Source organism: Crinia signifera, chromosome 7, assembly GCF_055691185.1.
Source record: "Crinia signifera chromosome 7, ASM5569118v1, whole genome shotgun sequence".
NCBI classification, from domain to species: domain Eukaryota; kingdom Metazoa; phylum Chordata; class Amphibia; order Anura; family Myobatrachidae; genus Crinia; species Crinia signifera.
Genome location: NC_139223.1, coordinates 48599910 through 48616511, shown reverse-complemented (window position 1 = coordinate 48616511; position 16602 = coordinate 48599910). Strand labels below are relative to the sequence as shown.

The following is a 16602-nucleotide window of genomic DNA, read 5'->3' as shown; positions in this document are numbered from 1 at the left end:
GTGTGGTGGGACAGACACATCCTACACTGGTACCATAATAACCACCTGATACCAAAAGGTCTACACATCAGGAAAACACCGACACACAGCACTGATGACACAACATTCATGTCCAAATGGAATGACACTCTAAACGAATGCTCACGGAAACTCATTACACTCATCATAGAAAAACATGACACAGAACTTGACACACTAAATACACAAATAGAAAACACCAACAAACTCATAGAACCATACACAAAAGAACCAGGGTACAAAGACATTGAAGACATCACAAAACAGAGACTAACAAACAAAGAGGATCAGATTATTAAAATCAAAATCCACAAAATACACAGGGATCTCAAACCCAGACATACCAATACACATTCAAAGACAAACATCAAATCAACAACAGGACCCACTAGCAACAAACGTAAGACCCTCATTCCACACACCCCAAACAAAAGACATCACATCCCTAACAGGCATAAGAACATAACAGCACCCAAATTATATAGAAATACAGGACTCACCTACCAACAATACATGCACCGACTGCACGCACATCAAGCATCCAGACACACACAACCAAAAGTAAACACGGACAACAGTACTAACGGTTTACCCAACAGCAATACCCAGCCAACAGAGACAAATAACATCAGTTTAAACACAACTGACTCAGAATCCGAGAGTGATTCATCATTCTCAGTACACGAGATAGACGACGATACGGAATACGAACACCTGGCAAGGCTGTCCTTCGACCAAGGGTGGGTCACAACACTTAGAGACTACCAAAACACTGCAGCAGCGATATTACCAAACAATACCACCACACCACCAGAATGGGGGGAACATTTTTTGGACACAGAGACAGGCAGACTGGCCTGTCTAATAAATCCCAGTCAACAGAACACACATCCAGAACAAAACACCAAAAAAAGACAAAAACCAGAAGAGGATGCAGAGGAGGCTCCTCTAAAAACACCAAAGAAACAGAAACAACACACACCAGAACAGACATAGAGAAACCCAACAACGGCCACACTGATAATACAGCCATCTTCAACTTAAGCAGCACACCTCTCACACAACTACAGGAAAAAGTACTTTCAAAAGGACTCAAATTCGCACCTACAAACAAACCAAACAAATTCGACATATACTGTGACCTACAATCCTTCACTAGGAAACTCACATTGAAAAAATACTTCAACTCCAACCCCATAGTCAGAAACCATGCAGACTCAGTCGACAAATATAAACACACACCACTCAGACCTAAATCCACCTTCTACCCCACTCACATGAAATCACACCACATCAAGACCTTTGAGACCCTAGTGGCTAGAGACCTTGACAACATGAAGGACAAACCAAACAAGTATGACACCAACAACATGACCAAATCAGAACTACAAGCACTCAAAACCCTGGAAAAGAATGACCAACTTATAATCAAACCAGCAGACAAAGGGGGTGGCATAGTGGTACTGGACCAACATGACTATACAACAGAGGCACAACGCTTACTCAATGACATCAACACCTATAAACCACTGAAGGGTGACCCCACACAGCAATTTAAAAAAGAACTTGACACACTACTTAAAACAGGCAGAGACAAGGGCATCATCAACAAACATGAACACATGTTCCTACAACAGGAACACCCCCTCATACCCGTATTCTACTACCTCCCTAAGATACACAAAAATCAAACACATCCACCAGGAAGGCCCATCATCTCAGGCATAAACTCCCTCACCTCTAACTTAGCCCAATACACAGACAACTTCCTACAGGATCATGTTAAAGCACTACCCTCATACATAAAGGACACCACTGATATCATCAACCACTTACAAACCATTCAATGGGAATCAGACTACTGGATAGCCACCAGTGATGTTACGTCACTATACACAGTCATCAACCACAACCAAGGCCTAGAGAGCACCAAACATTTCTTAGATAGAGACACAGAAATCCCACCGGAACAGACCACCTTCATCATTGACGCCATCGACTATATCCTACACCACAACTACACATGGTTCAATAACACTTACTACCTACAGACCACCGGGACCGCTATGGGATCAAAAGTGGCACCCAGCTATGCTAATCTGTTTATGGGTAAGTGGGAGGAGGACCATATACAGACAGGACATAGCTGGAAGGACAATTTGATCCTATGGCGGCGTTTCATTGACGACATTATTTTCATTTGGAAAGGGACATTTGACTCACTCAATGACTTCACTCACTACCTGAACACCAACAACAGAAACCTCACTTTCACCACCAATATCAGCAAGACATCAGTCCAATTTTTGGACTTAGACATATACATTGAAAATAACAACATACACACAAAAACATACAGGAAAAATGTAGATGTCAACAGCTACATACTCTACACTAGTGCACACCACAGACCATGGTTACAGAACATCCCGAAGGGGCAATTCCGACGCATCAGAAGGAATTGCTCCAAGACAGAAGATTTCATAACACAAAGCACAGAACTCATGGAACAATTCCATGAAAAAATGTACGACCAGCACATAGTCAAAACCGCCCTGAACGAAATCACAGCACTCGACAGATCCACTACACTTCAAACCAAACCCAAACACAACCAGACAGAAAACAATGAGGTAGCATTTATCACCACATACAACAAATCAGCTAAACAATTCCACAACATCCTCAAAAAACACTGGCACATCCTACAGCAAGACCCCGACCTCACTCCCGCAATACCCGACAGACCCAAAATGACATATCGCAAAGCACCTGATATCAGAAAAAGACTGGTACACAATCACATAAAACCCAAGACATCTATCCAAACAACCTTAGACCACACCACAGGTTTCCACTACTGTGGAAAATGTGCAGGCTGCAAAAACTTAACCACAAAAACAACCAAGAAAATACAAACATGGACATCCACAACCATAGCTAAAACATTTAAAATCGCACAGCAGACATCATGTGAACACACAGGGGTTATCTATCTTCTCAGATGCCCCTGTGGTCTCGAATACATAGGTAGGACCACACGCACACTTAAACAACGAATCTACGAACACATCAGGAACATTCGCATAGGATATGAGAATCACAGCGTTTCCTTACACTACAAAACAAAACACAATAGCAACCCCAAGGACCTATTCTTCATAGGAATAGAGATCCCCCCAAAAAATTGGAGAGGAGGTAACCACATGGACACCCTCAATAAAAGAGAACTATTCTGGATCTACACAATCAAAACCCTGACCCCTAGAGGATTAAACATAGATTTTCACAATAGCCATCTGGGCTAGTGAATCCAGTATCTACCTACAATGTAAGGAAAGGCTGTGTTACTTACCACCTTATGCACACATGACACCATACGGTATCAAAAATCACAATGCAAGGAAAGGCTACTTACCACCTTATGCACACATGACACCTTACTGTATCATAAAATCACACACATCCCCCATAGCAGACAGACATGCAATACCCAAAGGGTAATATAACCCCTCAGAAACATCCACATCCGCATTAAACCAAAGAATAGGGCTCCATAATAACAATGCTATTACACTCACATCACAATCTACAGACAATACACCAACAATTCACTGCATACTGACAAAACGCTATAATTTCCAGCTCACACAGGGTTAATAACCCATTTCAGCTACACACTACCGTCTCAAACCCCCCCCCCTCCCCTTCCATGAGTGACAACCACTCATGACCAATCAGAGGCGGAGAGCGTGGACCTATCACAACAATGAACTGTTCGTTTGGCACGCCCATTGAGCATATAAACACTCCATCCTCAACCTACAGCATCCTTGATAAAGGCCCACAGTGGCTGAAACGCGTTGGACACCATTACACAACACTTCAAAGCATCCAGAACTACAAGAAGTCTCCTCCCAGCCGGAGTCGAGCGTTCGTTCCCGCAGTGACGTCATCGCGACTAACCAGGAAGTCGCGTCGCGTCCCCTTCCAACCCGGAAGTCGCGTCCGAGCAGGCCGCATCCCCATCCAAGCGGCCACGCACATCACAGCCAGCCGGGTGAGCACCCCTCACCTCGGACTGGCGTCGGCAGACAGGGACCACAGCACAGCACCGCTGCGTACCACTCTGCAAGAGGATCACGTGGGTAAGACTCCTGGGAGCGGGACGCCGCTACCCAGCGCAACCCACCAAGTATCCATTGACTTTGCCTCCAGCCACCAACAGTGTTGTCACCTTGGACTGTACCTGTACCCCCCTGCCCCACCACTACCACATCTGCCGACATAAGACATAAGCCCACCGGTTTATGGTTAAAGGGTTCTGCTGACCCCTTACACCCGCAAGGGCTTATTACTGGCAGCCCACACACCACCCCCACCTGTATGAGACATAAGCCCTCCAGGCTTATGGTAAAAAGGGACCTGCTGGCTCCCTAATTCCCCCAAAGGGGCTCATTCAAGGCTCACATCACCCACCCTGATTGTTATTGTTTTCTATGTACACTTGTTTGCAACTTTAAATAAAATCACCTTTGATTTCACATTAACAGCTAATTCTGTCACTCATTCTCACATACACGGGAGAACATCTAATTTCTGTTACACTTAAAGTAATTTTCCTCATAAACACCAGCATTTTGTCAAATACTTGCATATAAATACACAACCTAGGTGAGCGCTTAACAACTACTATTTGATTATCATTATCTATAACATAGCCATTGATGCTCTAGCCCACCGCTTCCCAAATGTGGTCCACACGGTGCATGTTTTGCAGGTTTCCTCACAGAATCATAAATAATTAGCTCCACCTGTGGATCTTTTAAAATGTGTCAATGAGTAATGAATGCACCTGTGCAAGTGCCGGGTGACCTGGAAAATGTGAGCTGTGTGGGGTACTGAGGACCGAGTTTGAGAACCACTGCTCTAAACCATCCCTGTTCTATCATTCAGTTGTCTTGTTCAGCTCCACTCATTATCAATATCCATCACCCATCTCCATTCCATCATATTACCTAATAATTAAGCGCCATCCCAACATTATCATCACATACCTGCCTCTGCTCCAGACTATTCCTCTATGTCTTATAATTGAGACACAAACCAATACAGGCTAACAACCAAACTCTAAACAACTTGTGCAAAGCAGAAAACTAGCTATGGAGCAGTTGTGCGCTTGTGCTGCATAAGTGACTCGATGTATCAGATACGGTGCATAAGTGCCCCGAGGTATCAGATACGGTGCATACATGCCCCGAGGTATCACATATAATGCATATGTGCACCGTGGTTTCAGATACAATGCATAAGTGCACTTATATGGTGCATAAGTGCCCCGAGGTATCAGATAGGGTGCATACATGCCCCGAGGTATCAGATACGGTGCATAAGTGCCTCAATGTATCAGATATGGTGCATAAGTCCCTCGAGGTATCAAATACGGTGCATAAGTGCCTTGTTGTATCATATATATGGTGCATAAGTCCCCCGATGTATCAGATACGGTGCATACGTGCCTCGAGGTATCAGATACGGTGCGTAAGTGCCTCGTTGTATCAAATATACGGTGCGTAAGTGCCCTGATGTATCAGATATGGTGCATAAGTCCCCCGAGGTATCAAATACGGTGCATAAGTGCCTCGTTGTATCATATATACGGTGCATAAGTGCCCCGATGTATCAGATACGGTGCATACCTGCCCCGAGGTATCAGATATGGTGCATAGGTGCCCCGAGGTATCAGATATAGTGCATAGGTGTGCCAAAGTATCAAATACAGTACATAAGTGCCCCGAGGTATCAGATACGGTGCATAGGTTTGGAGGGGAACAAACAGAAGTTTCCGCCAAACTATAACAACTTTAATTACCAAGGCAACGGACTACAAAATAAGTGTACAAAAGACAAACTACATACAAATGTATCATATAAGGAGCAACAGATATTATCTCCTCTCTGTCCCAACATCATCCAGAGAGAAAGGACCATCCCCATGACAGCCCCCCCCCCCCCCCTTCTCACCATTCAATGCTCAGTGATCGCTGTCGGAACACGGGCTGCTCCAGAGGTGCCAGTTCAGCATCGTTCCTCTTCTCAGACCTCTCCTTTAGCGACAACCTGTGGGTCAACTTTGAGAGCCCACCGAGGGACCTGCATGAGGGGACAAAGAAGAAGTGTAAACATAGGCTTACGGGTAACTTTCACTCCTCTCAGCACCAAGGACAGAGTGTCCATATAACTTCACTCACATCCTGCTCTCCAAGGTGAAACAAGAAAACAAACAAACAAAACTTTCTAAAGATTAAATACTAATACTCGCTGCCTAGAATGAAATAATAGGAGTCTGGAGAATGGTACAGTACCGCATTGTATCAGAGGCTATTTATAGTCGTTTGCACAGACTGTACTGCAGCAGAAGGATGAATCATGGCAGATATGCAGTTCTGTGCAGGCATATGTAAGAGATACCACTGTCAGTTACATGTACATCAACACACAAACAACCAGAGCTTGCGTTGGCTACAAAGTCAGCTTGCTTATGGGTAAATAGGGAAAAAAATAGGTTTCCACAATGAACAAAGCCTGGTTTGAAAACATTTTTTTTTTTTGCCCGGAGTAATCCTTGAGAAATCACATTATGTTATCTCAATAGCGAAGACTGTAGCGTCCTTTGGGCATGTAGATAGTGCTTGTGTTTAAGAGCCGTGTACAGTGCAGGGTAACGGGGAAGCTCTACAGCTGCGAGCATTACACACGCATATGGAGAAATTCAATAACTAGGGTTAGAAATGGAATTTAATATCATGAGAAACAAGTGGAATTCAGCAGCGCTCGTCAGGGAACCCCAGTGTGCCCCCTCTTTACTTGCGTTCTGAGTCTGGTTACACTGAAACAGAATGAATGCTTTATTCACAGAGCGGAGCTGGGTTTTAATCCCCCAATGTTTAAATCCCCTGACTTGTCTGATCTGTCTGTCAATCTGCAGGGAGACATTCGTGATATCAGTCATTGTGCAAGTGCGCCGCACAGAGCAGAACGGGGCTAACAAGCTGATGCACGCACATCCAGGTAGTGGTTTTAATATAGCCGCTAGTACAACAATAGGCATCTCTGTTTTACAACAGAACGAGTATAAAAACATTAACGTTAAAGCAATGGAAGTATTGAGGGGGAAGGGTGCAATATAGCGTGTTATTGAAACTCAGGATTACCGAGGAACGCTGTAATTACTGTCACGCCAATTTACACAAGTGCACATTATGGGCTGCCGCTTGACATGTTTGTAAAGGTGCCCACACACTAGTCCGATCTGGGCCGATTTCACTCGATCGGGACCAAAAATCGGCCTGAATCACACGTGTTTGATGCCCCCCTGGGTCCAATGTGGCAATGCGTCCGGTGGCGGGAATGTGGTCGCATGCGATAAATTGCCTGTGAAAGGGCCGCATGCGATGTATCGCATGTGATCCTGCTCCATCTAACATGGTATCATGTAGTTGGAATGGATGACTATACCCCTGGCAGGCACTCCTATACCCCTGGGTTGTTCCACGTACTGTATTCAGCACATAATTAGCTATTCTTTTGGAATGTCAGAGTTCTCCTGCACTCTGGGAGAGTAGATCAGCCTCACGGCTGCCACTCAATTCCGCATGAGAATGAGCATTCCATGACTTCATGACAGTCGGCGAATGACATCACTGCAGCAGCTTCATAGCCGGAAAGTGTCATTAATGCAAAAATCAAGAAGTTAATTTGGAAAAAGAGACCCTCAAGACCAGCTATCAATATACTCCACTAGCTCATATCCAGAGGTGCAAGGTGCCTACAAGACACCTAATTATTTAGCAAATGTGTTTTACGTACAACGTACAGGTTGCCCTTTCATTCCCCAAACCCACTTTTCCCAGAAATTATTTCATGACTAGAATCTACCCACCTAATAACTGTAGGCCTAAGCTAACATTTCTAGGGGGCCTACATAAATCATTAGACCACCGATCCATCAAATGTTCTAGTGGCAACTTTACATTAGCGAATATGTGTTCTGGCATGTACGGTATTACTGTACAGACTCAATCACTCAAGAGACAGTCAGCCCTACCCACATAGTATATACAGACTTACAGTACAGTAATATAAAAAATGAAGGAAAAAATTAAGATCACTAAATGAATTAGTAGCATCCTTCTCCTCCTAAACCGCGGGTTCTAGACAATTACACTTTTAGCCCTATTTCTCCTCCATCTCCCTTCCCTTTTTTTTTTTGTCTGAGCCAACCTGTTAAAAAAAAAAGGCCCATTCCACAGATTGCATTCCTCTATATTGTTACATTGTTGTTGCACATAAATAAAGTTGTTAAAAAAAACCATTTTGAAATGTCTTTTATTGTCTTTTCCTTGCGGCCTTGCACTAGTTTATGTCAGTGTGAGATACAGCTTTGAATTACCCAGTCTCGTTAGCTGAAAAAGTAATAGAATCCTCTGTTCTTACCCAGAATCCCACACGGCATGCTGTATGATTGTGTGACTGAGAACATTTTTGGACCCGTCTTGTATTTTTGAATGTGCTTATAAGTGTCCTTTATCACTAAAGTTCAGTATGGATTTCAGATCTCATTTCAAGTTGTCAGCCCGAATGATTATCTGGGATTTGTGATGTCAGCTGGTTGTCAAAATAAGCTATGAAAGGGAGATACTGTACTGTGCTGTACTGTGCTGCACACGCGCCCTGGGCGCCACTGCTATGTGTCTCTCAGCTGTGGCAGGAGCCTGCTCTATAGAGAACAGTCATTACACAGCGCACAGCGACTCGTACAGCATTACGCCTAATTACCCAGTGGGAGTCACTGGCTGTAAAACTGGGGCACCACTGGGACTAAATGATGGGTGCGCATGAATTTAGAAATGCTTTCATTGTACATCACATACATTTTATGCAGCTTCTGTTCCAGGTTTACAGCTTGGATCATTGTGGATGATAGCTCACCCTGACAGCAGCAATGTAGGTACAGTAGATGCGTGTAAATGAATACATGATAAGTATAACAGCACTGAGGCCGGGAGGCCACAGGCTGAGCTATTGGATATAAATAGAAAAGGCCAGTGGGTATTTTGTGCTTGGTTGGATATGAGGCTCATTTCAGATATGGGCATTTTAAAGGGCAAATACACAAACCCTGTGACATATGTCCATTGCTGGTTTTGACAGCAGCCACCTGGGAGAGGATTGGAAAAATGCTGCATTGTGTATTGCAGAGGACTGGTTGCCCACAGCAGATCTGAGTGTATCCCACCCCCCTCCTTCCCCCGCATACACTCTCCAGCACCACCGAATAATCATCACAACGTGTTGTGTGTTCAATCCCCTAGTTAGAGTATAGGAACAAAATAGAAACAAAAGTGCTTAATAATGAAGATATTAACGGTTAATGCCTCTTTATGTGAAATTGTGGTATTATAATGTCCGAGGGTCGGATTCAGAGCTGTGCACAAATGCATTCATAGCTGCAAAGGTGTACGCAGAGTTGGTGCGACGACGAAGACCCTGTGACTGTCTATGGGACTGCAGACGCAGGATAAGACACGCCCCAGAAGCAGTTGTGACACGCCCACATTTTATTCTCTATTAAACATCCCCTGGCTGTCAATCATTTTGCAAATTCTGAGTAAATCCTCTTGCAGAATGGACGGGTACCATCACAACCACAGCCGCACAGGCAGTAATTGCGCAAGTGCAACTCTGATCCGGCACATAGATAGTTATAAAGGTTGCGTCTACCAATGAAAACAGACGGACCTCATAATAAATTGCCCCAGACTTAAATATTGTGTTCAAACCGATGTTAAACTCAAAAAGTCTGTAGAGACATTTTTGGCCACTTTTTGATTAAGTGCAGGGGGTGTGATAACGTGATTCTGGTTATTCCGGCTCTATCCATGAAGAAGTGATTAAACAGCATCAGGACCCAAGTGGTAGGGTATGATGAAAGGGGAGCAGGATGCTGGAGGGGGCGTGGCCTGACGGTCATTAGTCCGACATCGGAATCCCCAACACCGAACTCATACAGGTTATATTCTCCATCTCTGGGGGTCTCAGACCCCCACGAGGGTGAACAGCCCCTGTCAGTCAGTATCGCAACTGTCAGGCATTTATCAGTCGGGATTCCGATGTCGGACTAATGACCTTTGGAATCTTGACTGTAGGAGCATCAACCGGCACCCGCTGGAGAATGGGTTACTTCAATGGTTCTAAAATGTTCTTGAATCACAGCACCCTAGAGCAGTGATTTTCAACCTTTTTACCTTGCGGCACACTAAATTAGATTTTTAAATTGCCAAGGCACACCATGAGATCCCCACAGGGCAAAACACATTGGCCCCCACAGCAAAAAAACAAACCTATTGCCCCCCATATAAAAACAATCACACTGGTCCCCACAGGAGACACAAATAAAATACATTGGCCATTTACATGAAAAGAAGAGACAAGTAAATAACAGTAAAACTGGTGATGGCTGTAAACTAGTTTGGGCATCTCTAGATCTGGAGGCACACTTGAGAACAGCTCAAGGCACACTAATGTGCCACGGCACAGTGGTTGAAAAACACTGCCCTAGAGAATCAGCATTTTGTCACAGTATCTATCCCCAGTCCAAAAGTTTCCTTATTGAGAAATTCAGCAAAATGATGAACAAGTACACTGTGCTGTCATCTGTATGGTCAGTTATGTGGTATTGTACAGTTGCATTTCTGTTTGTCCACATATTTTATGATTGGCAGCTGCCACAACTGGTTGTACTATTAGTGCAGAACATTTGTGGGAGCTTCTGCAACAGTGTTAGGAAGAACTTCACTGAATAGTATTTGATTTCCATTAACGCCACAGTGTGTTCTGTGGTTATAATATCTGCACAAAGTGACCACTTTGGTGAGTCATACATTTATATTCTTTTTCGTTAAACAAAATAATTCTATGATTGCTTTTTTTGGCCCCAATTATTTATTTGTTCTCTGCTTTCATTTCAGAGTGCGCTGAGACAAAAAACTGGGTACAAGTAGAGAAATGTGTGTTCTAAATCTTCTGACAGGTAGTGTATTTGTGCGTAGTATTTGGGCACATGACCTCCTGGTGAATAAGGCTGAATATATGTTCTCTTCAGCACAGGAGAAAATCCATACAGGGCTGACAGCTAAATGAAACACATTCATTATGTGGGCTGCGCAATATCCATGCAAATTCAGCTTTTAGACTAAATGCACTAATTGAGAGGTTGCATCTCGTAAAGTGGTTTTGGGTCACATAATAATGGTCTCCTTTACCCCTTTGTAATGTCACTAGTTCCTAGAGCAGGGCTTTCCAACTCCCAACCTCAACATATCATGTTTTAAGGATTCATTTAATCACGCACAGGTAAGTTCATTTATTTTGCTTGGTAACTAACTTCCCACACATTTTCGGATCATGAAATCATGAGCTGTTGGGTGTATTTTTGGGATTGGAGTTAAAATACCCTGGTCCTGGGGAACAGGTAGGTTGCCATGACCACAAAAGGATATTATCATTAACAGTTATTTATATAACACCCACAGGGCGGTTTACTCAGTTGTGTTTGTTTCATACTAAGAGGTATATATAGGTTTTGGTATTAGGCCTTGTTAATGTACAGCTCTCATTGCCCTCTATTTCACGCATTCCTCTCTGGTGGAAGATATGTGTAATTCATATTTTGCCTCCTCTTCCGCAAGTTCCGGATGACTCACAATTTGCCATGTAGTCCACCGCACACACGGAAGAGAGATTTCCCAATACCCACCTGCTTCCAAGGGAAGTGGGCAGGATTATAAGCTTTTACATGGAATTGTGTTGCGGTATGGAGGGGGCATGGCTTAATTACATTTAGCCCCACCCATCCTAGCATTACACCATCAAAGGTTCAAGCATCATATCCTCTCTGGATAGAGATCTTAAGGTACCCAAGTACTGTCCAGTGTCATTCAGTGGTTCCCAACATTTTTTGAATCACAGCACCCTAGAGTATCAGAATTTTTTTTAAAGGCGCCCCAAAGTTTGTTATGGAGAGATTCAGAAAAAAAAAATATGAAATAGCGTTCTCAGGTTCGGGTTATGTGGTGAGGGACAGTATTTGCTTCTGTTGTCTTCATATTTTATGACCATAAATAATTTAAATTTTGTCCCTCCACCAACCCAGTGCACCCCTGCAAGTCCCCTGAGGGTGCCATGGCACACAGTTTGGAAGCTACTGGTATAATTGTAGTCTATAATTTACAAAGTCCAAAGTCACCTTAACATGGCATCAGCTACCGGGTACCAGCACAGAACAGCTGCACTTTGAAAATTGTACAGTTAGCAATCTCTGCACAGTCCCCATAACATCTATGGGTATTGCTTCATGTGTGAAAACAGAGTTGGTGTCCTGATAGTAAATTACCCCAAACAATGGCCTTTATTCAGATCTGATCGCAGTACAAATTTGTTCTCAAAATGGGCAAAACCATGTGCACTGCAGGTGGGGCAGATGTAACAGGTGTAGAGAGAGTTAGATTTGTTGGAGTTATTTTGTTTCTGTGCAGGGTAAATACAGGGTAAATACTTTAGTTTTACACTGCAACTTAGATTTTGGTTTCAACACACCCCACCCAAATCTAACTCTCTCTGCACAGCCTGGTGCGCATTCTTAGGGGGCCTCGATCTCTCACACTTATTGCACCTAGGCCAGTGGTTCCCAAACTTTTTTGAATCACGGCACCCTAGAGCATCAAAATATTTTCAGGGCACCCCTAGGCCAAATGCTTCTTATCGAGAAATTCAGAAAACAAAAAATTAAATTAAGTGCATTGTGTTTATACTGTATGTCACAGTTATCTGGTGAGGGACAGGATTTGCTTCTGTTTGTCCACATACAGTATATTATGATTGGCAGCCACAAGCACTGGTTTTGCCAGGTACATTGACGATAAATAATATGAATTGATCTTGGTCCACCAACCCAAGGCACCCCTGCAAGTGTCCTGAGGCACCCCAGGGTGCCCAGGCACACAGTTTTGGAACCACTGACCTATTCACTTGCAACTGTATCACTTGTTATTGATTTTATTATTTTGTTTATCAAGTAAAATATTGTTGCCACTTACAATTTGCCTACTTATTCAGTGCACCACAGTAAGATACAGGGAAAGAGCTCAGCACAAAAACCCACTTTTTATGTCTCTCTGCACATGTTACATCTGCCCCACCTACAGTGTACATGGTTTTGCCCATTTTGAGAACAAATTTGTACTGTGATCAGGTCTGAATAAGGGCCAATGTGTCAATCCTTCAAAAGCATGTTTTTGGGGAACTGACAGCACTGAAAACTTTTATGAAAGACTGCAAAGTAAGCAGCAAGACCTAGCAAACTTTACAGTTATAGCAATATACGGAAACTGTACTGTACATTTGAGACATTTATTAAAAAGTTACTACAAACAAAACAGTACCATCATCATGCAAAATGATATGCATACCGATCACGTGTGGCCTGGACTGGTTAAGAACTTTTTAGGTTCATTATAAGTTCATGGTTCAAAAGGATGTGTGTGTGTGTGTGTGTGTGTGGAGGGGGGGGGGGGGGCAGTGCAGGGACCAATCAGAAGCCTTTCTCTGTGCAGCATAGAGAACATGGATTGTTTGTAAAGATTTAGAATTAAGGAGATATCCGATCAACTGGCCTTTTATCTGATCAGGTAGATCATTTGACATCGGCTAGTGAGTCTGAGGCTCACAGGGCATGTAAGGACGTACAGTTTCATGCCAACTGGACAGCCACTGACAGATACCATACGTTTGAGGTAGTATAAATAATAATGATGATGATAATGCAGCTAACCTTTGTACAGCATTAGGTATTTCCTCCTCAGCAAGTAAACGAGGAATTTGTCCTCAATGGCTGAATAAGGCAAGTCTCTCTGCGGGTCTGGTTTACCGTTTAGTGGCACAGGCATAAGCTCTAAGCCCTCACTATTTCTCAAATTGCTCCCCTATTTTGAGCTGTTGTATGGAATGGGAGTAAAAATATGTTAATGAGGTTTAAGAATAGAGCAGGCAAGCAGACGCAATTATTGCACCTGCCGTGGAATGAAGAACAGGTGTAACCAAGACACCAAGCAATCACTTTGTCATTAGATGTCACTGACCGGTATTAAGTTTTAAGATTGCATTTCTGAATAATCTGCTTCAAATAAACCTGGCAAAAATAAAAAAGAATGTTCCTGAGCAAAAGATAAATTTGCAATGATGTGTAACTATCGGGCATAGATATATCAGACCATGGAAAGTGTTTGAGGGGGTTTTTTTTATGCGTCTACACAATAAAATGATCTCTCTGCTTATTTAACAAATCAATCACATAATTTATGTTACTGCCACATAGATGCGCTTAAATAAAGGTCCTGCAGGACAGTAATATATGGTGCAATACCAACTCTAGCACTGCTGCAAAGGAAATTGCAAAAGCAAAACTTTATTAACAAAACAGAGTGAACAGCTGGCTTCACTTAAAGGAAAAATATAAAAAAAAAAACTTGTATATCTATCACAGTAGTTTATGCAAATGATGTATTGTTTTCTAGTTGCATATTGATGCAGCAACATGTTAATAAGTATAACAGAGTGCACTATGCATTTTTGCTACTGTTCCTCACAGGGACTGCATTTGGGCCGTATTCGATATACGCAGTCCCGAAATGACACCGGCGGTGGTTATGTGAACCTTGACTAGTTTATGTACGGAAAAACGCCATGTAAACGCCAGATCCTCTTATTAATAGAGGGAGACGCAGGAGGGCCAAGAAAGGTAATGAGAGTTACCTTCCTCAGGCAGGGAGAAGAGTTATTGCAGTATAACATAAGCCGGGCTGTAACTCCATCCTGTGGACATCTTCTGGACCAGAATCAAATAATGAAAATAAATAAATAAATAAATGGAAATGACAGGCGGGAGTTTTGTGGCAAATGAGAACAACAGATGGAGAAGGGTATAGGAGTCTGTTGACCCGGGTGTCCTGTATTCCTGTTCCGAGCAGGATCTGCCCACCACCTGTTGGGGGTTAATCTACGAATCAATGTCTTATGGATTTTTGTCAACTGCTCACTGCCGGTACTATATCCATGTCTGCCTGTCTTACAGCAAGTTTGCACTGTGCCCGCTATAACCATTACAAATGCCAATGCTGGAAATTCTATCTATCTCTCAGTTACTTATTTTAACATTGATATTATTCAATCCATATATTTTGTTCCATGTTCAGCAACTTGTGCTCACACTTACCTCCTCTTATTCTGTCTTTAGCTCCATGTTCTCCTTCGGAAGCATCTTGATAAGAGTTTGTATCGGAACCATTGCCAGGCATTCATGTGGATGAAGTGATTGTGTCACTTGCCGTCCTGTCCATCTGCATATCGCCCGCCCCCCTACCCACTAGTGTCCCCCGGACCTGAAGCCTGGTCACCCCTCGCACCTATAGCTGCTCACCTCTCTATCTCTCTTCCTCTCATTCTCACTCTTTTCTGCCCCTCTCCGTCTGTCTTTTTTTCCCAATCTTGTTTCTATAGAAACTAGATTAACTGGAGGAGGGGGGGTGGACTGTAACGGCCCCATGTGACTAAGATTCCAACACTGAAGAATCTCTCGCTTTTTTCTGGATACAGGATTTTTTTTCCCTTTTTATATAACAACAAACCATTGTTACCGGTACCCGAGGATTCTGAAAAGGCCACTAAGAGATACCAAAAAAAAAAGACCTCAGGATAATGTGATGGGGTAGAGGAGAGATGCTCAAGTCTGGGAAGTTCACCAGCGGCTTCAAACACTGAAAGGGACACTATCCTGACATGAAGGAAATTCCTGGAGGGTACCTATTAGCGATCACGGAAACACACAGCATGAATAACTATCATCACCTACACTGCTAAATATTAATAGATAAAAATGGGAGGGTCAAAATAAAAAAAAAAACTTTCGGTTATACCAATATGTATATAGGAAAAAAATATATCAGAAAAATTATTTCTGTATGTACTGAAACCTCTTTTTTTGCATTTCTTGTTTGCCAGAGAGAAAGGTGAAACAGGGCATAGCTGTAGATTGTACTGACACACAGGACAGGAACTCCCTATGTGTGTAGGAACTACAACACCCATTCTGTGCGGTAAGATGTCACAGGTTATGGGCAGCACAGATGATGTAATGGCTATCCTTACTGCCTCTTAGCTCTGAGGTCTTGGGTTTAATTCGCAGCAAGGTACTAAGGACCTTATTCTGGTCCACATGAAACACTGCGAAATTCGCAGCTCTGCATTTGGACTAAACACCTCCTGCAGTGCCGGCCACCCCCCTCGCACTCGTGACCCCACCCCATGCCTGCGAATGGATGATTTGCATAATCGTCCATTTGCAGCCTTGGGTGCGGGGGAGAAATCATTCAATGGTCGGCGACCATCGAATGATTTCTCCAGCGCTCGCAGAGCAGAGACACCTCTATGGTGTCTCTGCTCTGCGAGCGCCTTGTGTGGGAAGCAGGC

The 16602-nt window shown here is 43.3% G+C and overlaps 1 protein-coding gene across 5 annotated transcripts in view; it reads right to left on the bottom strand.

Moving 5' to 3' along the window:
• The window catches only part of LOC146020137 (ankyrin repeat and fibronectin type-III domain-containing protein 1-like), a 442882-nt gene that overhangs the window by 87823 nt on the left and 338457 nt on the right, over positions 1-16602 (bottom strand). For 3 of the 5 annotated variants that reach the window (XM_083153004.1, XM_083153006.1, XM_083153005.1), the window contains one exon: positions 6043-6171. In XM_083153004.1, the coding sequence (XP_083009130.1) occupies positions 6043-6171 (129 nt within the window). Of the gene's footprint in view, positions 1-6042; positions 6172-6269; positions 6289-15349; positions 15582-16602 lie in introns of those variants that run through there. The other 2 variants (XM_083153008.1, XM_083153007.1) reach the window with 2 other exon arrangements.